This window comes from Pipistrellus kuhlii, unplaced genomic scaffold (assembly GCF_014108245.1).
Source record: "Pipistrellus kuhlii isolate mPipKuh1 unplaced genomic scaffold, mPipKuh1.p scaffold_m20_p_13, whole genome shotgun sequence".
NCBI classification, from domain to species: Eukaryota; Metazoa; Chordata; class Mammalia; order Chiroptera; family Vespertilionidae; genus Pipistrellus; species Pipistrellus kuhlii.
Genome location: NW_023425438.1, coordinates 36,192,201 through 36,218,039, shown reverse-complemented (window position 1 = coordinate 36,218,039; position 25,839 = coordinate 36,192,201). Strand labels below are relative to the sequence as shown.

General features: G+C 46.5%; 1 protein-coding gene across 1 annotated transcript in view; it reads left to right on the top strand.

Moving 5' to 3' along the window:
• TGFA (transforming growth factor alpha) overlaps positions 1–25,839 on the top strand; it is a 94,646-nt gene that overhangs the window by 21,627 nt on the left and 47,180 nt on the right. Inside the window, exon 3 of the mRNA XM_036435648.2 lies at positions 11,171–11,224. Coding sequence (XP_036291541.1) covers positions 11,171–11,224 — 54 coding nt within the window. The remainder of the gene's footprint in view (positions 1–11,170; positions 11,225–25,839) is intronic.

Sequence of the window (25,839 nt, the reverse complement as noted above, 5' to 3'; positions counted from 1 at the left end):
TTCTCCACAGGGGTGTTCTGTGGCCACCCCTAAAAACACAGGGCACAGGGAAAGCCTGACAGTGGTGATCAGCATTGGGGCATCACTGCCCCCTCTGCCCCCCTCCTCCTCCCACCCCCGCAATCTGGTGCCACATCGAACTGAAATTCTGCCAAGTCACACAGGTATTTATCTTAGCCCAAACCCCAAATTTCACAGTGCCTCCTGCAGGGTGGCTCCGGGGCTGCCCTGGGTGGAGCGGTGGGAAGGGGTGAGTTTGCCATTACTAAGCTATTCACAGGGAGGAAGTGGGGCAGAAGTCAAGGATTGCTTATTTTTTACCTCCTCCCTGCTTGTAGCCTACTTCCAAGCCACTTGTAGTAAGTGATGTTTACATATGGCCTTGACGGGGCTGAAGGATTCGCCTGGCTTGGTTGGCTCTGCTGAGAAGCTAACTCTGCTGGTCTGAGGTCCGCACAGGCAAAGCCCCTGCTGACCAGAGGATGGGAATTCTGGGGCCACCACAAGCCAGGGGAAGCTGAGATGCGGGCAATGGGTCTCCCTGGACAGGGAGGGGCTTGCACCATGCAGTGGGCTCTTCCAGAGCTGGCATTTGATTCCTGAATTTCCTGGCAGCCAGGTCTCCACTCTCTGGTTCACAGTACTGAGGGGCCCGGGCCCTGCAGATAGAGCCATTGTGTCTACTGCTTTATCCTGGCCTATCTTTAGTACACTTCCCACCCCTTCTTTCCTCTGGGACTCAGGGAGTGTCCAGCGTAGTTCCTTCCACAGACACCTTAATGCCTCGACTCTGTGTCAGTCAGCTGGAACAGGATTTCAGAGCGCCTCGGCTTGGCACAGCTTCGTGTGACCTCGGAGCTCAGCCCCGGTACAGCCTGTTGGTGATTCAGTGGCCAGGGAACTCCAGCTAGCCTGGGATACTTGCCCTGCTGCTCTGCCACCTCTGCACGGGGTCCCTCAGCCCGCCAGCGCAGGAGCAGGCCTTGCAGAAGAGGAAGTTTGACTCGGGACCCAGCCCTTGGTCCAGGTCTCTGATAAGGCGTTAACTCTGCTGGAGATATGACTGCTGCCTCTGAACAGAAAGGGTGTAGCGTAGATGTGGAGGAATGAGACCAGTCACCAGGCCTTCCTCACCCAGAGGAGATGCCCATGCATCCTGGTTAACTGTTTGAGTGGAAGAGATCATTTGCCCCTGTGTGCTGTTTGCATTATTGGCAGGGGTCCTTTCAGACCACCAGATCAGGCTTTTATATTTAGTCATTTATTTTTTACACACTTTCCTGAAAGTCAAAAGAACACATGTCATCTTCTTTTACAGCTGCAGCGCTTCTCTGGTGCATGTGGTATCGGTCCTGGGCATTCATTAGGCCCTCGACTCCGAAGAAATCAAAGCATTTTATAAATTTTCTCATTTGCCCCTTGAAGTGGGGAGAGGAAGATAGTATTTGGTTCTCCTGAATCAACAGTGGAAAATGCGGTCTGGGCTGAGAGGGACAGGGAAGGCCCATGTGAGTGACTGGAGTGGGCTGTGTGCCTGCCCTGTTGCTGACAGGGGTCAGTGGGTGAAAGGTGAGAATGCTACCTGCTGGAGTGGTCAGCAGGGTGCGTGGAGGACATGGGGGTGGAGCTGGGCCTGGAAGACTGGATAGAAGTGAGGTCAGGGCAGCAGGAGGGTTTTAGGCATGAAAAAAACTGGTGAGTGTATTTAGGAGACCTGAGCCAGGTACACACATTAGGGTGGATATTCACAAACACTAGTTAGTGTGTTGGCTTCAGTTGTGTCTCCTCATCTGGACTGTAAACCTGTGGCAAGCCCTGCCTTTGCCTGCGGAGCCCCTGAAGATGAAGTGCTCAGCAAACACTGGCTGGCTGGCCAGCCTGCAGCTCCAAGCCATTCAATGAGCTCTACACCCCTTACACCCTCTGTCTTCCCCTACTTGCGGTCTGAGGTTCAGGTCTTCCTGTTTTCTCATAAAGTTTTCAGGCAACCCTATCAAAATGAGTTAAGGATCTAAAAAGAAAAAAAGGAGAAAAAAAAAGAAAACATGTTTTTTAGGGGTCATCTTATCAGTGACGAAACAACTGAAGATCATCTTGACATGCGGTTCAGCAGCTGCACTCCCAGTTCAGATGGACGACACTTCCCCCCACTCTCCATGTTAGCAATACTAGTTGACATCATTGTTGAAACAGAAGACACATTTTAACTCACCGCCCATCTGAATGGTGGTGCAGCCCGACATTTGTAATGGAATTCAATGTTTGTGGTTTCCAAGAATTGGAAGGATTCGTTTCCATGGGACAAGTGCACTGCAGACGTGAGAGAGGGAACTGTGAGTCCTTTGCTATCACAGCAGCACCTAGAACTGTGTCTGCCAGGTGGTGGGTGCTCAGTGAGCACCTGTTGGATGAATGAATGCCAGGGTTCAAGTGTCCTTTATTTCCAGTGAAATCAGAATAAGACTTAGAGCTTAGAGCTGTGGGGGTCTAGGATAGATGTGAGAAGTAAATTACCAAGGATCAGCTGGGTGTTTTTTTTATTCCCCATGTGCACACTCTCAATACCCACCCCCTCCAACCCTGTGACCTCAGAGAAATTCAGCTCCAGGGATCAAAAAGCTAACGAGGTGTGGGTGTTGTGCCAGGTGTGAGGGTAGATATGAGTACGGCACGGTTCCTGACCACGCTGGAGGTCAGATGTGAAAACTTTTGAACTACAAGGCAAATCAAATAAGGACTTCTCCAAAGAAATAATTGTTTCTGACGTGTGAGTGAAGCTTTGAGAGGCAAACTTGATACCCATGGGTAGAGGGAGGGGCCTGCCAACTTGAGAGGTTGGCACAATACATATTCATGGTAACTCTCTATAGCAGCAGCTACCATGTGTGTGCCACTCAACATACTACATGTTTCTCATGTGTCCCCTCACTTCATCTTTAACCCTGTGCAGGAGCTGGATAGCTTTCTCTCTTTTTACAGTGAAGGAAACCAAGGCTCAGGCAGTGAAGCAGATATCACACAGCTCCAAAGACTTGTCAGGTCCCTAGTGGTGTGAACCCAAGGCACGGACTTCTGAGGGAAGGCAAGTCATGTGCAGGGAAAGGGGGCAGTGCCTGACAGAAGTGATGGGAAGAGCAGGTGAAATTGGAGTTTAGGACCCAGACATGCACCTTAAATCTCTGTGTGGGACTTGGTCTGGGTTCTGTGAGCAGGAAGCCCATAGAGGGGTTAGAGGAAAAAAGTTCTAGGGTCCAGTGGGTGCTTCAGGAAGGTCTCTCTGGCAGCAGGAGCAAAGTAAAAAAAAAAAAAAAAAAAAAAAAAAAGCTGTTGGCAGGAAAATCAGTTAGACAACTATTGCGATAGCCCGGGAGAGATGATGAGGCCTGAACTGGGGCAGCAGCAGCAGAGGCAGGGGGATGGACGAGATGGACAGTGTGGAGGCAGGTTGTGTAGGAGGCTTTGATTGGATACCAGCTAAAGGAGAGGGAGGGAGGGATGATGTCTGTTGGGCCTTCAGCCCCGCCCAGATGTGAAGAGGAGGGGGTGGGACAGGTCAGGGGATGAGACCAAATGAAGTTATTTTTAAACACATGGTTTGGGGGCCAGGCCTTGGAGAGTGGTCAGGGTTGGAGATGGTGCTTGGAGCAGGGGAGCAGAGGCAGTGCCTATGGGAACGGGGGAGCTCTGTGCTGCCTTTGGTACCCCATATCATCTGCCTGTGCTGTGGTACGGAAGATTCCACTTCTCCCTGACTTTGTGCACTCCTTTTCACTTCATTTAATCCTTGCAGTAGCTGTATGAGGAGGTGTCATCCTTCTGTATGTATGTATGAGGACACCGAGTTGAGCAAGATTGGATAACATAGCCAAGGTCTCACAAGAAAAGAGTGGCAGAGTCAAGATTGGAACCCGTCTGATGTCAAGGCTCCTTTCTGCTCTTCTGTAACAGACCCTGAGTGAGAATTAGAAAATGGTAGAGAATTGCAGTGTGGACACCCATCTGTTTATTTCTTCCACCTCCCTGATCCTAATGGTTCATGCTGAAAACATTGGTTTCTCCTAGCCACAGAGATATCGAGATGAAAATGGAAATTTCCTATGAGCATTCAGGTAGCACTGGTTTGTTTTCCATGATGTCATAAGGCCTTAGCCTCACCAAGTTGGACTTTGCTGCCTATGGCCACCCCAGTAGGAAGGGCAGCTGAGGGCCCTGAGCTCACTGACCCAAGTGCATTCCCTCATGGTGAGCTTGCAATATATCACAAGCCAAAATCAAGACCGCACTGTGCTTGCTTCAGCAGCACATATACTAAAACTGGAAGACTGCGTGGAAAATGTAGAGATGGAACATAGTACACTTTTAGGTTCAGATTTGGGACCTCTTCGGTCTTCTGATATTTGGTGTAAAGATCATCATGCTAAATTGAAAGACAAAATTACCATCAACTGAACACATTCATTAGACAAACACACATGACCTTCATATTGTCTAATCCTTTTTCAAGGCAAGGGGTCCAGGCCAATGGTGGTGCTCCTTGCTGGTGCTAGATGGTTTTGTCTCTCTCTGCCTTCCTCTCTCTCTAAAAACATAAAGAACCTGTGAGTGAGAGAGGGGAAGTGACTTGCTAAAGGTGACACCATTCGTGGATGACCCTAGTCTCTGAGCTCCCCTTTAGCTATGTCCCCCATGTCACAGGACATACATGGATTATGTCCAGGAGAGAAGAGGAGGAGGTGGTCTTTTCTAGCATTTGTGTTCTTTGCTGTACTTCACAGGACAAGCAGAAACAAAGTGAAGCCAGCTGGGCCCTGTAACATGAGCCTACAATGTCTGTCGCTTACAAGCTGGGTGACCTTGGGCCGGTCACTTCATCTCCTTTACTTCCACTTTCTTAACCTCTAAAATGGAAGCATAATGGTACCTACATCTTAGGACTTGCTTAAAGTATTGAATAAGATGAAGCAGGGCACATAGTAAGTAGTCAAAGGGCTGCTTTCTGCGTTTATGGATATTGTCACGAGGGTGGCTTGTGGTCTCCTGGCCTCCCCCTGCTCCTACAACCGTTCTTCCTAATCAGTTCTTACTCTGCAACCTGCATCTTCACCAGGATGTCAAAACCTCTTGCATTAAAAAAATCACGTTGCCAAAGCCAGTTTGGCTCAGCGGATAGCGTCGGCCTGCTGACTGAAAGGTCCCAGGTTTGATTCCGGTCAAGGGCATGTACCTTGTTGCCGGGCATATCCCCAGTGGGGGGAGTGAGGGAGGCAGCTGATCAATGATTCTCTCTCATCGATATTTCTAACTCTCTATCTCTCTCTCTCTTCCTTTCTGTAAAAAATCAATAAAAAAATATATTTTTTTTTTAAATCCTGTTAAACCCCGAATGTTGCTGCTCTTATTATTATTAATGCCATTAGCCACAATGGCAATCCTATGGAGGGAGCCCAGGACACCAAACAGGCTCTGGTGGTCTTCCCTTCACCGCCCGCCACTGGCCTAGAACTGCGTCCCGGGCTAACTTGTCTCATGCCACAGCTGTGTTTGGGCACAGGGGTCGGGACCTCGCTTGTGTGGTTTGGAGCCAAAAGCTGCCCCTCCCTGCATAGTTGATTTCTTTGCTCCGTGCAGAAGGCCCTGCCCCCTGAAACACAACACTAATCTTTTCAAATAACGTCTCGATAAGACTCTCTCGTTGGGTAGCAGGGTCCAACCTGTGTTTTGAAAGCAGTGCTCCAGATGCTGGGATGGCGAAAGAAAGAGCCCTCTGTCCACAGCCGTCTGCCCAAGGTGACTCATTCCTGTGTCACATGTTTCTAAACGCTCCTCGCCATCCCCAGAGTTTTCCTAATCCCGTCCGGCCAGTTCCGCCACAAATCCCTCTGCTGCTTTGCCTGACACGGTCTGAACTGAGTGTCACTCGAGTCTGTGGGCTGGAGCAGATGTGAAAAGCCACCGTGGCCTGTCTGAGGGCTGGCCTCCCTGGGCTGGGCGATGGTGGGTGCCGGGACTGCTTTCTGCGTTTATGGATATTGTCACGAGGGAGAGCTTGTGGTCTCCTGGCCTCCTCCCTGCTCCTCCAGCCATTCTTCCTAATCAGGTCTTACCCTGCAACCTGCATCTTCACCAGATTGTCAAAACCTCTTGCATTAAAAAAAAAAAAAAAAAAAAAAAAAAAAACGGTTTGGCTCAGTGGATAGAGCATCGGCCTGCTGACTGAAAGGTCCCAGGTTCGATTCCGGTCAAGGGCATGTACCTTGTTGCGGGCATATCCCTAGTGGGGGATGTGCGGGAGGCAGCTGATCAGTGATTCTCTCTCATCAATATTTCTAACTCTCTCTCTCTCTCTTCCTCTCTGTAAAAACTCAATAAAATATATATTTTTTAAAATCCTGTTAAAGCCCTAAAACATTGCAGTTTCTGCTATGCAGTTAAAATCCGGCCATGTTTGCAGATAAAATTTAATGTTGGGATGTAATTCATGAGGGAAGAGGCCTTAAAACCTGTACCAGCAGGTCCTGGGTTCCATGTGACCCATTTACACACATGTTCATGCCCACATGGCTGCTCCGGGGGTACCCCCTGTGGACCACATGCTGAGCTGCATGCGGGATTCTTGCCTTCTAGGGACCACCCACCACTCCCTGAGCTCCTCGCTCTGTCCCTCGTGACCCCAGAGCATGTTAGGAGAGGAAGGAGAGATCCTAGCTGCCCCCAAACACCCACACTCCTTTCTGCATCTCTCTTGCCTGACTCCTGCTCCTCCTGCCTGCATCCGTTCTTTACCCATATGCCTTTCCTCACCACCTCCTCTAACTTGAGGGCATCCTTCATCCAAAGGACCTGCTGCAACCTCTCTCCACCCTCCCCACATCTCCCTGACACCAAAACCTCACCTTCACCCCCTGTGTAGAAAGCCTGGCATGGGGGACCCAAAAATGGAGGAGATGTGGAGCTCTTGATTTTTCTTGGAGGACAGCTCGCTGACCGGCACAGAGAAGTCGGTAAGAGCCTGGAAGCAAACACAGGCTGTGACAGAGGCCAGAGCCGGGCATGGCCCACTCTGCTGTGTGAGCCAGCGCCAGCGCTGTGTCCACAGAGGAGACAGCCACCAGGCTGACGAGTGGGAAAGGAGGGAGGGTGTCCCGTGCTGAAGGCACAGCCCAGGTGCCCATCCCGTGCATGAGTGAGAGGCTGCACAGAGGGCTTGGGGGAGGGCTCCCTGCTTTGTGGCCCCAGGGGAGATGGGCGCCCAGCACCTCTCAACGGCACTTCCCATTGGCGCACCTGTGAGCGGGTTTCACAATGGCTCCGTTATGTGTACTCACGGGATTAATAGCCTCCCCTCTCCCCACATGCTGTCTGCTGGGACTTCTTCCTGCCTTCCTAACAGCTGAGGTATAAGCATGGCAGCCCTCGTCTTTCCTGGAGGGCAGGTCTCGTTCCCACTCTACGTGGGGCGGGGGGTGATCAGCCTTTCATAAGGCTTTCCTTCCGTTGTGTGTGGTTTTCCCCTCACCGATCTCTCACCTTTTTTTTTTTTTTTTTTTTTAATCCATAATCCAGGGATTCCCCTCTCTGGAACTATTTAAACAGAAATGGGATGCTGGCAGGAGCCACTTGAAAGGATGCCTGCCCCCGAAGGAGGCTGCCTGGGTGGCCTGTGGCAGGAGAGGTCCGGCTTTGAAACTCAAGCGAGAGGTGCCTGTGGCTTCGGGCCACAAGCCTCTGTCTGAGCTGTGCCTGGTCTCCCTGGAGCCAGAGGGCGTGGCCGCTGTCCCAGGGCCGCGCTGGACCCGCACAGGTGCTCCGGGGAAGGGCTTCCTGTATCTCTGCTGCGCCTCAGAGGCCACGTGTTTGTGGAAGGCCTTCACAGAGCCAGGATTTCCAAGCACAGCCAGCGGTGCCTGCAGTCTAGACACCTGAGCCTTACGCAGATTGGCAGTCGGGGGTCTGGACGTTCGCACCCTTGCCCCTCAGGAGGCCTTGCTTACAGAGGAGGGGTTGGAGGCTGTGGAAATTCCCAAGAGGCAATGGATGTGGCCTCCGGAAGAGAGGGCTCCAGCTTCGATGCTAGACCTGCTGAATCTACTGTTTGGACTCATTTTGGAGGCTGTCACTGGCGAATACATACCTACCAATGTGTCGTGACAGGCTGCGGTCGGAAGGACTATTGTGTGTGTGGTAATTAAACTTTGTCTCGGGCATAGGAGTTGGACAGACTTGAGTTTGAATTGGGCTGCAGGAGCTTGGGTGCATCTCTTAACCTCTCTAAGCCTCGGTTTACTCGTCTGTAAAACCACGTATTTCCAAGGGCTGGACCAGAAGGCAGGGGGCTGGGAGGTGCCTGTATTGTGGGTTATTCTGAGGACCCCAAAAGACAACCCATTTAAAAGTGCTGGCATGCCGAATGAAAGGTCCCAGGTTCGATTCCGGTCAAGGGCATGTACCTTGGTTGCGGGCACATCTCCAGTAGGGGGTGTGCAAGAGGCAGCTGATCGATGATTCTCTCTCAGAGATATTTCTGATAGAGATATTTCTAACTCTCTATCCCTCTCTATTCCTCTCTAAAAAACTCAATAAAATATACTAATAAATAAATAAAAGTGCTGGCATATGCCCACCAAGTGGTACACATCCACTTGAGAAGTGAAATACGTGACCCTACTTTTTTGGTCTGGGACCTTCTTAGGGAGCTCACCGTATGGTGAAGGGAAAGCAGAGGCCTCACCTTTCATCACAGCCTTGGCTGAGTTGTGCCTCAATCAAGATTATAGAGAGAAGCCCAGAGCACTAGTTCAATGGAACTAGTCTTCTCACATTTGCTCAGATTATGAATCAAAACCCAGCATCTTTCATCTGTGGAACAAGGTGGGTTTGCAGACTCTGGTTAGTTCCCAAAACACCTACGTCACAGCTCCCAGAGGAGGAGCAGAGGGGGCAAGTAACGTATCCCCAAGGCTGAGGGGCGGCCCTTCCCCAGCCCCGGAGAGTTAGTGATGTTTCTGCTCTGTCCTGGCAGCAGTTGGACGACATTTGCTTTCTTGTCTTGGTTCTGCTTACGCAGAGGTCGACGTGGAGCCCAGGAACTGGACTTCCGCTGACTTAGAATGTGGGCCCAGGGAGGGAAGTGGCAGGATAACTCATCCGTCCGGGGACAGTTTGTGACTGGCCAGTGGCACTTCTTGAAGAGAGGTATGCCGAGCATCCCCGCGTTGTTATGCTGCCACAGGTTCGCTGGCTGGCTCTGGCCCTGAGCAGTTTGTGGCAGTGCCAGCAGAGTCAGTGTGACAGGTCCCAGCTGACAGTGTGGAACCACTAAGACTTCTGGCTCTGGCAGGAAAGCCTCACTCCGGCGCTTGGTGTGTGGATTACAGACTGAGCCTTTTACATATGTCCAGGGAACCTAGGGGCTGTGCTTCCAAAAGTGGTGTCTATTGAGCAGCACAAAAGAATTGCACTGGGGAGACAGGATGATTTTACTCATTTTCTCTTCTTGCCCCTAGCCCCCCCGGCTCCAGCCCAAATAGCTGGCCCAGGAGAGTTGTGAGCATGGCTGCTCTTTCTGTTCCAAACATGTTTCTCCACTGAGAGTCAAGGCTTCTTTGTCTATCCCCGAGTGGAAGAGGAATACAGACCCCACGCGCATGGTGGAGTTTGCCCTGGTCCTGCGCCGCGGAGGGGTCACGGTGAAGGACTGGGCTTGTTTTCTGTATGACTTGATTCATCTGCCTTCCAGGCAAACCTCTTGGTGGCCCGGACTCTGCGTGGCATCTTTTGCATTTCAGTTTCAGGAAGTCGTTGTATCTCAGTTCATGCTGATTGCATAACGCGTAAGAGGTTCCTTTTTCATTGGAAATTTGCTGCAGTGTTTCCAGAAACCTCTGCTACGGTAACATCTGGGCACCCAAGGTCATCCGTTGATAGGGGTGCCTTCATGGGCATGTGACTTGTGTAGCCGCAGAGTCTCACGCTCAGATAGGCCCTGGGCAAGAGGTTGATGCTGCGGCTGCAGTCTTGAAATTCTTGGTATCTCCTAAGTGAGGTCCAGAGGGACAATGGAGTGTGCACAGGGGCATGTGATCCCACCTCCTGCTTCCCCTGGTTGGATGTGGACACAAAAATGGTTGAGGTTGCCGAAACCGGTTTGGGTCACTGGATAGAGCATCGGCCTGCAGACTAAAGGGTCTCGGGTTCGATTTTGGTCAAGGGCATTTACCTTGGTTGCGGGCACATCCCCGTGGGGGGTGTGCATGGAGGCATCTGATCAATGTTTCTCTGTCATCGATGTTTATAACTCTCTATCCCTCTCCCTTCCTCTCTAAAAAATCAATAAAATGTTGTTGTTTTTTTAAATGGTTGAGGTTAGGTGCATGCAGCCATGGCATCTAGGGACAGGGCTTGGTGGCAGCTGTCCTCATGATGATCAGTGGATGACTAGATAGGCATGCGCCTCTCCCCTATTCCTGATTTAGGAACCTAATACATCCTGGTGCAGAGGTTGTAATACCTTTGGGGGGTCACCTGTCCACCCCTGATTGGGGCGCCTGGCCCTTAGAAAAAGAAACAACTGACTAGACTTTGTGCCTCTACTGGGTCACTGCGTATCCACCAGATGCTGCTGGAAGGTTACGGCCCGCCGGTGGTCACACGTGCCCTTGCATGCTCTGTCATTGGGGCCCCTGTGCCTGTGAGGGGCTCTGCTCATCTTGCAGTTATCTCCACACTTCAGAGACAGAAGTGACACGTAGCAAATAGAAAATATCATCACATGCACAATAATGTATTTGATGCCACTAAACTCTACGCTTTAAATGGTTAACGTAGTAAATTTTATATATATTTTACCACAATAGAAATATTTATATGGTATAAACAAACAAACAAACAAACAGAAAACACAACATCATGAAAGGTGGAGAGAGAAAGACCATGGAAGAAAGGAAAAAGCTTCCTGTTTAGTACTTTTAATGGCACAGTGTTCCTGCTCTTAGAACAAGGTCCCCGAATTTTCATTTCGCACTGAGCCCCCCAAATGATGTAGCCAAGCCTGCCTGTGGCCGCCTTGCAAAACTACCTAGCCTTTACCTTTCCAGAAAGATTCCTGCCCTCAAATCCTGAAAGTCACATGCTGCTGAGCTGACTCTCACCTCTCTTTCTTCTCCCCCCTCAGGTCTTGTGTTGGCTGTGTGTCAGGCCCTGGAGAACACTACGTCTGCCTTGAGTGGTGAGTCCTGTCCCCTCAGCCCCTGGGTGTGGGGTGGCACATGGGGGAGAATGGGAAGGGAGCAGGCCTTGGCCAGTTTGTGGAGCCTAAACTTCCCTCTGGGGCTCCTGCTATTGTGCTCATGCCCAGCGGTGCCCTGAGCGCTCTCTGCTTGGCCTCTTGGGCCAAGATTGTGCTACAGGAGATCTGAGGGAGCTATCTGCTCGCTCAGGGCTCAGCCCCACCCACCTCTCTGTTCAGACAATCAGTGTGGGCCGGGGTGCTGGAAAACAGCCCTGCAGGCCCTGAGAACTTGAACCTCGCTCATCTAATAATCCATCTAAAAAAGCCCAGATTCCTGAGCTCCTGTGTCTGTCTCTGCCTGGTGATCTTTGTTTAGTTATGCTCTGGTTTGTCTTTTGACATTTGTAGTCACATTTTCCTTGTTTCATTTTAAAGACCCTGGAGAAACAGACTGAGAAGTTTGGGGAATGGGGGAGGCAAACCGCTCATGGTCAGAGTGTGCAGAAGCATCCCCGTTACATTCGCACATCACTTTTGTCCACACGCACTAACAGTGAGGCATAGTGGGGAGACCATTTTGATTCCTGCTATTTTAAACTCAAGGTTTGGAGGTGTGTGCTTTTCCATGTTTCAAGAAAGTTCTAAATTTTATCCTTTTAAATGATCGCCATGTCCCATTAAAATGGACATGTGTAATTGAATTAAGTATTCCCCATTAGATAGTTACGTTGCCTTCCATTCAAGTTATGATGCTACATTTTCATGCCTAGAAGCTTTTTCCTTATTTTGGATACTTTCCTTAGGATATATTTTTAGGAGCAAGAATTTGAGCTGATTTTTATACCAGTAATGCATGAGTCCACCAAGTTCACAGTTCCCTCATTGGCATGGGGTACACTCCCATCTGTTAGTGCAGTGACCCCTTGACCTGTCTGTGTCTCCCTAATTATTTCAGGTCAATGTCAATGTGTGTGAGTGTGTGTGTGTGTGTGTGTGTGTGTGTTACCCTTGGCTAATTCAATATCTAAAACTGTTTTTAATGTTTACTAAGGAAAAATTCATACTAGAAGAAGAGAAGTGGTAGTGAAATCAATCCCCAGATACCCATCACCCGGCTTCAACCATTAGCATCACTGTCATTTTTTCTTTCATCTTTTCCTTTTCTGGGATATTTTAAAGCAAAGCCCACTTATGAATATTACTTTTATCTAACAGATAAGGACTTTTCAGAACAAAGCCACAGTTCATTACACCACAAAAGCAACAATGATTCTTTTTTGTTGGATTCTTAAATATGGAGGGTAGATGATGATGCTTTCAATTTTGTGACACTTCATTTAATTTGCATTTCCTTTCATGGTTTCATAGTTTGCTTTCTATGTATATTTACCTTTGTAAAACATGCTCATTTATATACTGCGTGACTGACTTTCACGTCTGAATCCCTCCTATCCCATACTCTGGATGTCGGTGGGCTCATTTACTGAATCCCAGACTATCTATCCACTCAAGTGTAAAGATGGGTTGTTTTAGGACAGAAGTGACAAGTGCTTAGCCCATGGCGTAAATCTGCAGGTCTCTGCACTCTAAGCATTGACAGGAATGAGAAACAATAGTAGACATAAGAAGGGTTTGTTACTTTCCTGAGTGGGTGCTGGAGCAGGACTGCAGGCATACTGGGGATCAAGTTCAACCACTCCAATGGACCAGCAAGGAGAGAAAATTGCAAACTCCGTGTGCCAATCAAGGGTGGTACCTGAGCTTAAAGGAATAGCGGTTGATCCCATGTGGCTTTCTTGTAATTCTTGTGGGGAAAATTCCATGTTCTTATTACTTGACAGTTAACCTTGGCTTGTTTTATTGAGGTTTCATTGATTTCTTCCAGTCTTCCTCTCTTTTAGATCCCCAAATGTGCAGGGCAGATTATGCCAGAGGTATAGGAAACTGACATTATTGTCATCAATAAATGCTTCTCAGGCACCTGCTTTGGGTGGGACTTGGAGGGTTGCGTGCCTTGAGCTGGAGGTCAGAAATCCTGGGGTTTGGCCCAGCTTGTCTCAGATTTATCAAGTCCCAGAGCAAGTTATTATTCTGGCTCCTATTTGGATCTTAGTTTCCTCATTTGTTGGACTTGAATCAGGAATGGCCTGTAAGATTTTTCACATTCTAATGAATTGGTGGAGACTACTTAGAAAGCTTTGTTGAGAAGGATTATTAGGCTGCCTTTAGGCTGTTAGGAAATAGAGTGATAATCCATTGGCGATGGCTGCCTTGGACCCAAGGTAGGGAAGTAATAGTGTGACTGTCATGTATTTAATTCTCTTGAAACCAGATGCTTTTTTACACTTGGGTTTCAAGACACTCTTTCCGAAACTATACAGTCCTTCTCTGTCCTTATCCTCATAGGGCCCACTATGCAGGTGAAAACACAGCATGGGAACCCATGAGAGCCTCATAATGACCTAAGGCTACACAGGCATGACATCAATAGTCTGGAGGTTAAGACAAAACGTTTTATCTGGTTGGTTGTCGATTTGTAGAGCAGGCAGAGAAACATTAGCTGGAGGCAGAGTGAGGGAGACAGCGCCTACAGCTGAGAACAGCTGTTACACCCTCCGAGGAAGGAGTTATGACCTGTCTTCAAAAAGCATCTTTTAATGTCCCTTAAAAGGGACAGAATGCACCCTGTTAAGTTGTTGGGTGGCTCCTTGCTTCACCCTCCTAAATGTTGTGCTCAGGCTGCCCATCTGGTTCTCGTGTTTTCATGAGACTCACTCTAATGACTGAGGGGTGTGGTGAGGGCCTCGCTCAGGCACCTGGGAGCCAGGCTCCAGGCTTCCCTCTGCTCTCTGCCTTGCATGATCACGGTACTCAGGGTGGTTCTTTCAACCTCTGAACTACTGCTCCTTCCTGTAGCCTGTGTCTAATCCACCCACATGGAATCGGGGAGTGTTTGAAGGCTTGCTTAATTTAGTGTCAGTGGTGGTGATGAAAGAACACGGAAAATTCACAGTGGTGTCACTCATGGGGAAGGTCACCATTAGCAGCTTGCTTGAGGAGGTGGTAGTCGGATTTTGATGGTGACATTAGGCGTAGCTATGTTGAGAGGGCGAGTTTGGGCTGGAGGTGCACAGAGGGAGGGCAAAGCAGATGATAGGAAAAAGTCTTGGAAGGTGTTACCTGTTGGGGAAACAGGTAGAACATGGGTCAGACAGCAAGCCAGGGATCTGTGTTTATTGCTCATCTTGCCAAACAAAAGCTTCTCAGAATGCAAACTGCTTCCCCATTCCATTATCTGGAGTTTTCCCATGTAGAGCTGCAGTCCTAAAATTAGAAGGCTCACGTGTACTACCCAGGTACATGGTGCACTGGTCCAAATAGTGTGCAGGGTGTGTGACTTTAGCACCAGAGACTTGGTGTGTCTTAGTTTGGGAATAAAAGCACATATATCTGTGTGTGCCAGGACTCGCTTCCATGCTTAGAGGAATGTAGAGCCTCAGAGGAGGAGGGACTCTCCTTTCTGCTCTAGGATTTATCCTTGTCATCCAATTCCTCATTTTAGCTTCCTTTTTCTCCCAAATAAAAGGGAAAGGGAGATAGGGATAAAAACATTAATAATGAGATAGAAGCTACACAGTTATCATTGATGGGCTGCCTCCTGCACACCCCTAACTGTATGTAATCTGGCTGGGAATAGAACCATGACCTCCTGGTTCATGGGTCGACGCTCAATCACTGAGCCACACTGGCTGGGCTACCTTCCACTTTTTGCAAAGGAAACTGTGCTGGGTCAGATGGAAGGTTGCTCAGGGTAGTAGACAGGCCAGAGGATATGGAATCAGGGACCATAGTTCTGACTCACTAGCTGGGTGACCTTAATGTAGCCCTCTTAAATCGCTCTGCACCTCAGTTCTCCCATCAACAAGATTAAGGAGTGGCATTAAGGCATTGTCTTTTCAAACTGTGAGTCACAAAGTTGCTTTAGTGGGTCATGACCAACTTTTTTTTTATGAGATTGAATAGCTTAGGATAGAGAATTTTGGATTGCATTATTTGAAGAAGGGACCGGTATTGTATCATGAGACTCTTGTTTTCATTATTGATGGATTCCTATATTGACATTCTGCATCATTTTATTTGTAGGAGCTATAACCATATTACACCTTTATAATTTCCAGATTTTATTTCTTTAGTGAAGGAACTTACACACTTGCAGAGTAAGTGCTATAATCCTTCTAGACCTGTCTATTTTCACACACCACACACACACACACACACACACAACACACAACACACACACACCTGGTCTCCAGTTCTTATTTATTCCTAATTTCACAGTTATTTTAATCTATTCATCTTTATCAAGAAAGTCTTCCCAAACACTCAACTTATCATAGAAACCACAGCTCTTTCCCTATGAAAAGACATTTCATTAGTTTACGTAATAAATAATTAAATTACATAAAATACAATAATGAGTGCAACAAACAAACAGGCTTGGAAATAAACACAAACGTCCTTTGGAAATTTACAGCTTAACTGGTAAAAACAGAAATGGGCTAGACAACTAGAGTAGCCAACTAACTGAGCAAAGGGGCTAGATGTTTTAGCAAAGGCAAGGAGAGGGTGGAGTGGGTGAAGCAGGGGCTTGGTGTAGTCAGGCCCAGTGAAGAGAGCATCCACCATCTTTGAAAGAAGCACAAAAGTGACACAACTCCATGATATATTTTAAAAACCTAGACTTATTGAAGCCTTACTGTTCTCCCACCTCTTAGTGATTTTTACATTTATTTAGTGCTCATTAATCAAGTACCACCTCATAACAGGTATTGTACTACGCTCTGGAGATACACATGAGAATTACAAATGAGGCCCACCATCACAGGGCTTAGGGCCCAATTGCTAATGTTGTGATTTTTAAAATATATATTTTTTTTATTGATTTTTTACAGAGAGGGATAGAGAGCTAGAAACATCGATGAGAGAGAATCAACGATCAGCTGCCTCTTGCACACCCCGCACTGGGGATGTGCCTGCAACCAAGGTACATGCCCTCAACCGGAATTGAACCTGGGACCTTTCAATCCACAGGCCGATGCTCTATCCACTGAGCCAAACTGTTTTCAGCATGTTGGTGATTTTTATATGCCAAAGTCAATCCTACACATAAGCAAAGTCCTGGTCTACTAAGATAGATTTCTTGGAAGAAAAGACCTGCTTCTACTCTATTCAGACTTCCTGTTTTTAATCCAAGTGCCAAACTGTTTACTTTCATTCTCTTTGTTACTTTGCATCTTACTCTGTTTGGTCCATGGAGCTGGGCTGTTTTACTAGCTGATCCATCACTCTTCTGGTGGCGGTGGTCCATTCTTGACGTTGGCAAAGAAGGTATCTCTGCCAGGAACCTTGTGCTGCAAGAGCAGAACTCAACTACACATCAGCCTAACAGAGGGGTGGTTTTAAGGAGTCAGCCTTTAGAGAATCCACAGCACTGCTGAGCTGCCTGCCCATGGGGACTGCAGGAGCCAGGTGTCCGCTCAGATCTCCACTGTGGCAGTTTGTGTGTGGCATGTGCTCCATACCTACCATAAAGATTACACCAACTCATTTCACTTTGGTACCTCTTAGCTCAGAGTCTCGAGGGAGAATCGGATTGGTTTGTCTTCCATGGTTAGTGGTCACCCAGCAACTGTGGCAGGGTTAGGAGGGGAAGACTGCAGGGTAGCAAGGTGCCAAAGTGCAGTGTGGGACTTGGGCAGGGCTGAGTCCCTTATCAGACCTGAGGAGGCAACGACCAGCCTCCCTAATCCAGGCTCATTCTTTGAATCACTCATTCCATCACATATTTATTGAGCACTTACTACATACCTGATCACAATAGTAAAAGGGCCTTTTCTCAAGGACCACCTAATCCCCTAAGAGAGATAGACATATTATGTTTTAATATATCAAATCAGCATATTTTTGAATGGTAGTCAATATTGAATGGTAGTGCGTGTGAGGTAAGATGGCTATGTATGTCACTAATGGATATAGATAGAGTTTTCTGAGAAAACAGATAAGAATATAGTCCAGAAATCTACCATGTTAGTCCTCAACCACAGTTTGCACAGCCCAATGGGGAGAAGCTGAGGTGCACATCCTTATAGGCGGAGATGCCTTCTCCTAAGACAGCAGCCCCTCCCTGTCCCCTGGAGGGCCTGTTCCACTCACGTGCCAGTGCCCTGCGGCCTGGGTTCAGAACACTTTTCTCCCCCGTTGTCACTTAACGACCAGGCTAGGAATATTTTTTTCCTGAGTCTATTTTCATCCTGCTTTTGGGAGTTTGGGATGTAGTGAAATCTCTCTCTCTCTTCCTTACACAGTAGGTCTAGAAAGGTAGTTTGGGAATCTTAAAAATAGAAGGTGTTAGATCCTCTATGAAATCTGCTACAGGGGAATCTTCCTGGTGCTCCAAAGCACGACAAATGGAAAAAATAATCATGAATCACATAAAGCAGTTCATAGAGCCTCTATAAAATTCTGGATCTGCTTTCCCCTTGATGTGCTGTTAAATAAATACAGCCCAGCACAGGGAAGGAAAGCTAGATGAATATCTAACCAAATGATAACCAGATTGTAGTTGTCAGTGGAGCCCATTTCCCAAGGACTGAACCCTAGGCCAGTACTTCCCAACCTTTTTCAGAGTCAAGACCAAATTTGAACAGTGTTTGAGGTCTCTCAGATAGTCATTGTGCCTTTTGCATTAAATTAAATAATTAACATGTCATACAAAAGCTGCTATGAGAACTCAGTGACACTTCAAACTAAAATTAGGTGCTTAGGAGGCATCAGGGAAAGTTTCTCAGATGTGGTGACTTTTGAACTGAGTTTTGGAGGCTGAGGAGAAGTTAGGCAGGCCGGCTTTGGGGAGAGGATGTGGCTGCAGGGGTACAGAGGTGAGGCTGGAAGAAAGCAGCAGCTGGCTGAGGAAGCCTGTGCATGGACGTTGTTCTGAAGTGTATACGCCATTATTATTGTAAATGTTTTGCCTACATCTAGCAACAGGTAGGTGCTTCCTTAAAAAAATCTTTTTATAGATTTCTGTGAAATGGCTGTGTTACTAGGCTTATGAACCACAGAGGATTAAGCCGATAGGGTCCAACACACAAAATCCATGTAGATAATTACTCTGCCCTCCCACTCTTTCACTTTACTATGTGCAGTGTTCCCCATTTGAAAGCTGCCTTGGGTGTATATCCAGTGGGGGGAGGTTTCTGGGTTAGAAATTCTCACATTATTCTCAGAGCTTCTGCTTTACTTGATTTTAGCTTCTCGTCAGCAGGTGAGGGAATTGTGCCTTTTTTATCTATTTAAATTTGGCTTGATGGAAAGGTGCCTAAAAATAAAATCATTAGAATCTGATAGCACAGTAGTTACAGTAGAGTTTAGAGCCAGGTGGCCTGGGTTCAAGTCTTAACTATGCCCCTTGAGGGCTGTGACTCTCGGTAAGTTACTTACCCACTCCATGCCTCGGTTTCCCCATCTGTGAAATGGAGTTAACAATAGAGCCTATCTCATAGGGTCATTGTTCAGATTAAACAAGATGACATATGTAAAGTGCTTGAATAGTGTCATGTGCACAGTAGGTTCTAGTTATAAGATTTACAAAGAGAGAGAGAAAGCAGGAACACGCATGTAAGAAATAGTATCTGGAATACCAAGATGGCCTGAGCCAGTTGGTGGCAAGGATATGATTGACATTTAAAGATAGAAAGGGCTGTGACAGAGTAGACCATATACCTCAGTGTTCAAGGGCCTGCATGTCCTTGAGACTTAAAGAGTGGCTCAGAGGACGTCCCACTCTGCCTGGCAGGAAGCGGAGCCATGAAACGTGCTACTCTAGCCAATGCAAAAAAATGAAGCTTGTCTTTTAGAATTACTGTACCCAAAGCAGAGCAGACATACTGGAATGTTGTGCTCTATTCTGAGCAATGAGATTTAGGAGGAACAAAGAGCAATTGGAGAGAACCACGGTGTGGAAAGGTTGAAAGCCAGTTGAGGCCCAGAGGGCAGAAAAGGAAGTGGGGAAGCACAGAGAATCCCAAAGAAGAAGAATCCAAACAGGCCCACACCCAGACACATAATTAAAATTCCAAAAATTAAAGACAAAGAGAGAATCTTAAAGGCAACAACAGAAAAGAAAACTGTTACCTACAAAGGAGTTCCCATAAGGCTGACACCTGGTTTCTCACCAGGAACGTTACAGGCCAGAAGGAAATGGCATGAAGCACTCAATGGCATGAAGTACTCAAGGTAATAGAAAGCAAGGATCTGAGACCAAGAATACTATATCCAGCAAGACTATCATTCAAAATAGATGGTCAAATAAAGAGCTTTATAGACAAAAAAAAAAAAAAAAAAAAAAGCTAAAGGAGTACATCACCATCAAGCCAGCATTACCAAAAAAATGCTAAAGGGATTGCTATAATGAGAAGAAAAAAACAGAGAGAGAAACCTAGCTATACAGAATTAAAATGGCAATAAATAAGTAATTTATTGCCCTCTCAATAATAACCCTAAATGTAAATGGATTAAATGCTCCAATCAAAAGGCGTAGGATAGCTGAATGGATACAAAAACATGACCCAATTATATGCTGCCTACAAGAGTCCCACCTCAAAACAAAAGACACGCACAGGATGAGAGTGAAGGGATGGAAAATTTTTTCCGTGCAAATGGAAAAGAAAAATATGCTGGAGTGCAATACTCATATCCCACAAAATAGACTTTAAAATTAAGGCAATCACAAGAGACAACGAAGGTCACTACATTATACTAAAGAGATCGATCCAATAAGAGGATATAACCCTGGTAAACATATATGCACCCAATATAGGAGCACCTAAATCTATTAAAAAACTTCTTGCAGACTTGAATGTAGAGATCAAAAACAAAGAGGGAAGACTTGCTCCCTGTGCCCAGGGCCCACTCATGACACAGGGGCACAGAGTGAAGACGGCACCGTCACTTGCCTGAGGAACTCATGTCCCCACTTGCTTTGAAGCCCTTTGACACTGTTGCTTGAAATAAAGTCGAGCTGGGTTGCTCCTCCTTCATGAGAGGGTTCGGGGAGAGATTGATGATTACATGCGGGGACTATTTATAGCGATTTATATGAGAAGAGTTCACTCCTGTTTCCCTTTTGATTCTAATGAGTTAAGACTCTTAAGTGGGAGCACAGGTTAGGATGTATAAAGATGGGGAAATAATTAGATAGTTAAATGAAGAGTATTCCTAATTGAGAAACTGGAGCTGCTGAGATTAAATGGCTCTTAGAATTAACCATCAGATGACAACCTGGAAGAAATTCCATTTTTTCTAAAAGAGAAAAAAAAGGACCCTGAAGAAAGAGGATGATATACTGAAGGGACCATTGGCCCAGTTAGAGTTGACTTACTTTTCTGATTTTTTTAATTCTCATAATGCAGTGTGAAGGCTGATTGCAGAGGGCTGTGCTGGGCATCGTAGATGGACAGGGTCATGCCTTGCCCTCACGGTCCTTTAAATGATGGGAGTGAGGAACAGAGCCACAGACATTCAGAAGAGAATGCAAACCATTCAAACCTAGAATGAAATGACTGCGCCCCAAGAGTTATAAGTCAATCAGTGTCAGGAAGGCCTGGCCAGCTGTCCTCTGCCTGAGGACACTGAAGGGGGCACCGTGGAGGGGTGCCTATTGAACCTGTGTTCCACCCTGGTCGGCCTTCCCAGCTTGGGAATCGGCGTCAGCAACGACAGGATACTTGGAAATGTGTGTTGGGAGGATCCTAGGTGTTCAGGAACCAGGATCTCTCATCCGTGAATCAACGTAAATCAAAAGGAGCTGAAGTAGATGTGTGACCTGGATCTTAAAGAACAGGTTCCCTAAGCAGAACCTCTCACAGGTGCAGGTGACATGTGAAACCACTGGGCCGCTGGGCTGCAGCAAAATAATGGAATGAGAGTGAGGAGAGAAGACACAAAATCTCATTGCCTTAATAGCAAAAGTGAAATTCTTCCTCGCTTCAAGTCCACCGTGGGCCTGGGCGGCTCTCCAGGGAAGCTGATGGTGCCGATTGCACCTCGGTATCAGCAAGCGGGATATAAGGTGTAGTGACGGCCTGACCACTCACCCACATATGTGTCACTTTTTAGTGCTCACATTGCATTGCCTGAAGCAACTCGTGTGGCCATAACCTGACTTCAAGGGGATGGGAATAACCAAGCCTTCTGTGTGCCCATTAGAGGTATGCCTATACTGTATGTGGTACACAAGCCACATGCAAATCTCTGAGCTGGGCCTCAGAATCTAGTTTTAACTGCACAGGTGTTCCATATCCACACTAACGTTTGAAGACCACGGAGTAAGACGGGAGTTCTGAAATTTGGCTGCACACTGGAATTACCTGGGAGTTTTTCAAACGGATGCACTGGCCTTTCCCCCAGAGGCCCTAATTCACAGGTGCTGCACTGAGGTCCAGGCATCCGCTTTTTTATTTTTTATTTTTTCAGTCTTCCAAGAGGAGTCTAATCTGGGGCTAGGGTAGAGACCACAGGTGTGGGGAAAGTGCAAGCAAGGCCTGTGGAATCCCAACCCTAACTGCCTGAGACTCAGTTTGCATATCTGTCAATGGCAGTGGAGATCAAACCTGTGAAGGTACAAGACTGAGCAAATGCTGGCCATTGTGCATTGGCAGGTGTGGACTTCTTTCTAAACTGAATCTGTGTACACTCTTATACACGTATGACGTTGATCTCCCTCCCACACAGCCAGGAGAGGAAGGAAGGTGCCCTCCACACCTTTGCATCTGTCTCCTTAGATTGCAGTCAGTAGATGGGGAGTCCCTGCTCCCTCCTGTCTGCTTATCTTGGGAGTAAAGGTGAAATAAGGAGAGGGGAAAAACGCCTTCCCTGACTTTTCCTTTCCCTTTTCCAAAACCCTTCACCTTTATCCTTCCATTGCTTTTCCCGGGCCCCTTTCTCTTCACTCTCCATTCAACCTGGGACCTCTAATCCCCTCAAAACCTCTCTCCAACTCTTCCTGGTGCTCATTCCCCACGGACACCCTGGTCCCATGCCAGGACAGACAGCAAGCACCTGGCCTGGTCAAGGCCCCTTCCTGCTTTCTGATGGTTGAGCAGCATAGGAAATCCATATTTTCAGATCATTCTTACCCAAGGCATGTCCCATAGACTGGCAGGTTCAGTGGCACTCCCAGAGATAAAGTATGCAGTAAGTGAGGTCAGCTTTTGTGAGCTGGCCTGGCACTCTTACCCACTCTTTATTTTGCTTCAGGTTATATCCTGAGATCTAGCCAACTGATTTGCAAACAACCTCTTCAAATACTTCCATTCTATAACCTGGAAATTGCCTCAGAAGTCAGTTTTCTTGAGTCATAAAAATACTGCATTGGCTTTCTTTCATTGACGGAGTTAAGAGTTAATGGTGGAATAAGCTGCTTTTAATTATTTTTCCTCTCGTGTCTAAAGGTTTTCAAGGCAGAACAATGCAGGAGTACCTCATAAGAAATAAATGCAATGCTACTTAAGAAAACTCAGATTCACACATTTGATATGAATTGTTGACTTTATGAAAGGATCAAAAGACTCTCCCACCCTAGACAGCTATGATATAGGTCCTTTTAAATGATCCTTATTGGTAATGCTTATGTAGCTGACGTCCTTGGCAGTGGAAGTTTTATTCAAGCATCCTATTATAAACAAAGGCTGGAGCCCACTACCTTCCTCCCCATCAGCCTGACCCTCCCCTCCACTGTCAGTCCTTAATCAGAAGTCGGCAGGGCTGGCATGCGATGTTCCCAAAGGAAAAGATGCTTAAGGAGCTCCCCTCCTTGTCAGCAGGGATCAGCAGCGCAGCTTTTCCATATCTTCAGTGCCTCACGTATAGTAGGTGCTGTTAGTGTTTAACATTGATATATCCATGGTGTCAGGCCTAATTGAGACATTAGAGTTTATTGAATTAAATAGAAATGCTTAGCAATCCTAAAATGAGCCTCCTTAGAGAAGATCTCTGTGGTATACACTCTTACAGATGAAATAGTTGAACATGTATTTGAACGTCTGGTTTAAGTTGCACCCAATGCAGTATCTGCCGCCTAACCATCAATTAGGAAAACCACAGTATCAACACGCTGTCAGAATCAGACCCAGGCACACTCCTGCCCTGTGAGGTCCTGCTGTATGCAGCCCCGCCTCCCTCTCCAGCTGTAGCTCACACTTCTTTCCTTCCTACTCTTTCTGCTCCAACGATCTGGCCTCCTTTCTTTTTCTCAGATGTGTTAGGCTTTTGTCTGTCTCTAGGCTTCTTGCACTTGCTATTCCTGGGTTTCTCTTTCCCCAGTTTTCTTCATGACTCACTCATTCGTGTCCTTCAGGTCTCAGATCTGCTTCCCCTTCTGAGAGTGGCCTTCCTAGAATGGGGACCTCCTACAGCTGCTCTCCATCACACCTCTGTTCATTTCCTTCATAGCACTCACTGCTGTCTGTAAGGATTTCATTTGGTTATTTATTATACTTTTCTGAGCCTACCTTCCCCCATAGACCTAAGAGTGGGATCTTGTCTGTCTAGTCCATTCACGTATTCTCAGGGCCCAGCACAGTGCTTGATGATAGAAGGCACTTGATATTTTGGTGAGTGAATGAAAGAAGGAATACTAAATGCCATCCAAGTGCTCTACATCACCATTGCATCTTTATAACATTCCCTCTTGATACTTGGGGAGATTGAGGCCCAGCGGGTTTCAGTGACTTGCCTAAGGTCAGAATCAGTAACCAAAAGGCAAGATTTGATCTCAGTCTACCTGTCTGCAAAAGTCTGGGCCAGAATCAGTTATGAGGTTATGGTTCAATCTTAAGCTTTTGCCTTATTCTGACCTTCATCGACTGAGTACCCTGTTTCCCCGCAAATAAGACAGTGTCTTATATTAATTTTTTCTCCCAAAGTTGCGCTAGGTCTTATTTTTGGAGGATGTCTTATTTTCGGGGAAACACTTCAAACTTTTTGTCCATGGCCTTGAAATAGGTCATTACCCACAGTTTTCTGCAAAAGAAGTAACAAGCAAGTGCTCTGGTAGACGCCTGTTTTGGAGGACGTTATAGATATCTGCTTGAGCATGCGGATTATAGATGATTCTTATTTGAGAAGTAATACACATACTAACGCCTAGTTTTGGGAAAACAATAAAAACAAGGATGTCATCACACGGAAAGCAGGGCCACGCCCCGGACAGCCTTGGTGATGCTCCGGTAACAACACCCTTCCCCCAGAGGCAGGAGCTCGGGGGCTCAGCGAGTGGGTGTAACGGCAGCTCTGCCGCGTTGCTGAGGTCTGTGCAGCATCCAGACTTCTTAGGCTGGAGCCCCGTCAAAGGTGCTCGGTACGCTATGCTCTGGTCGGAAAGGCGGTTAAATCACTGTTTTTACAAAGTACATAATTATGTACCTGGAAAACACACCCAAACCACCTGTTGGAAATAGTAAGAGCATCTAATAAGGTGCAACTAAGAAAATAAATAATCAGCGGTTTTCCTATAAACCATCAATAGCCAATTATAAATATACTAGGGAGGATCACCTGCAAATAGTTATAAAACAAACGATAACCTAAACAGGAACTACAAAAGCAACAAAAAAGATGTGTTTGAGATCTATTTGAAAAATACCATAAAACTTTCCTTTTGAGGTCATTCATTTAACTAAATAAAGAGGCCTGTGCTGCATTAGGAAAATATGATGATACAAAAGTGTTAGTTCCTCCCGTTATTACTTTAGAAACTTAAGGCAGTACTAGTTAGCCTTAGGACCAGAATGGGTAAGGGAGAAATTGAATAAATGTAAAGTTTACCTTTAAGAATAATGCACAAGAAAAATGTTGATTTAAAAGGTGGAGGGATTTGTGCTATCCAATATTAATGAATAATATAAAGCTGCACTAATTAAGACATTGTGAACTGGCACAAGAATGGATACATTCACGGAGCTCCAGTAGAGAGCCAATTACACATAACAGGTGGACAGGATGAACAGTGGCATCTTGCATCCCTAAGGAAAAGGAGATGATGTCACAAATGACTCTGGGGTCCCAGGTTAGACATTGAATTAGAGAAAACGTTAGACATGAAAACCTAATGACATATTAGCTGACTGAGATGTTTTTTTAAATGGAAGCATAAATTCTCTCTATGAAAACAGAGGTGAATATTTATATAACTTTCAAAAAAGGCCAGCTAATCAAGACATTAAAGTCAGAACCCATGAAGAGAAATAGATACATTAAAACCCTAATTTTCTGAACATCACCAGAAAAAACACTATAAAAAAATCCAGTGCCAATATTTGAATCTTAAAGTAGATTCATATCTTTAATACATAAATTGCTCAAACAAATAGGTAACAAAAAATTTAACACACCAGTAAGAGAACAAGCAAATTATTTTAATAAATAAGTCACAAAATAACTACCTGTGACCAATAAGCATAGAAAAGGTGTCCTACCTTGTTAGTCATCAAAGAAATGCAAATTAATTTGAGATATTGTCATTGATCAGATTAGCAAAGATAGCAATAAGTGTT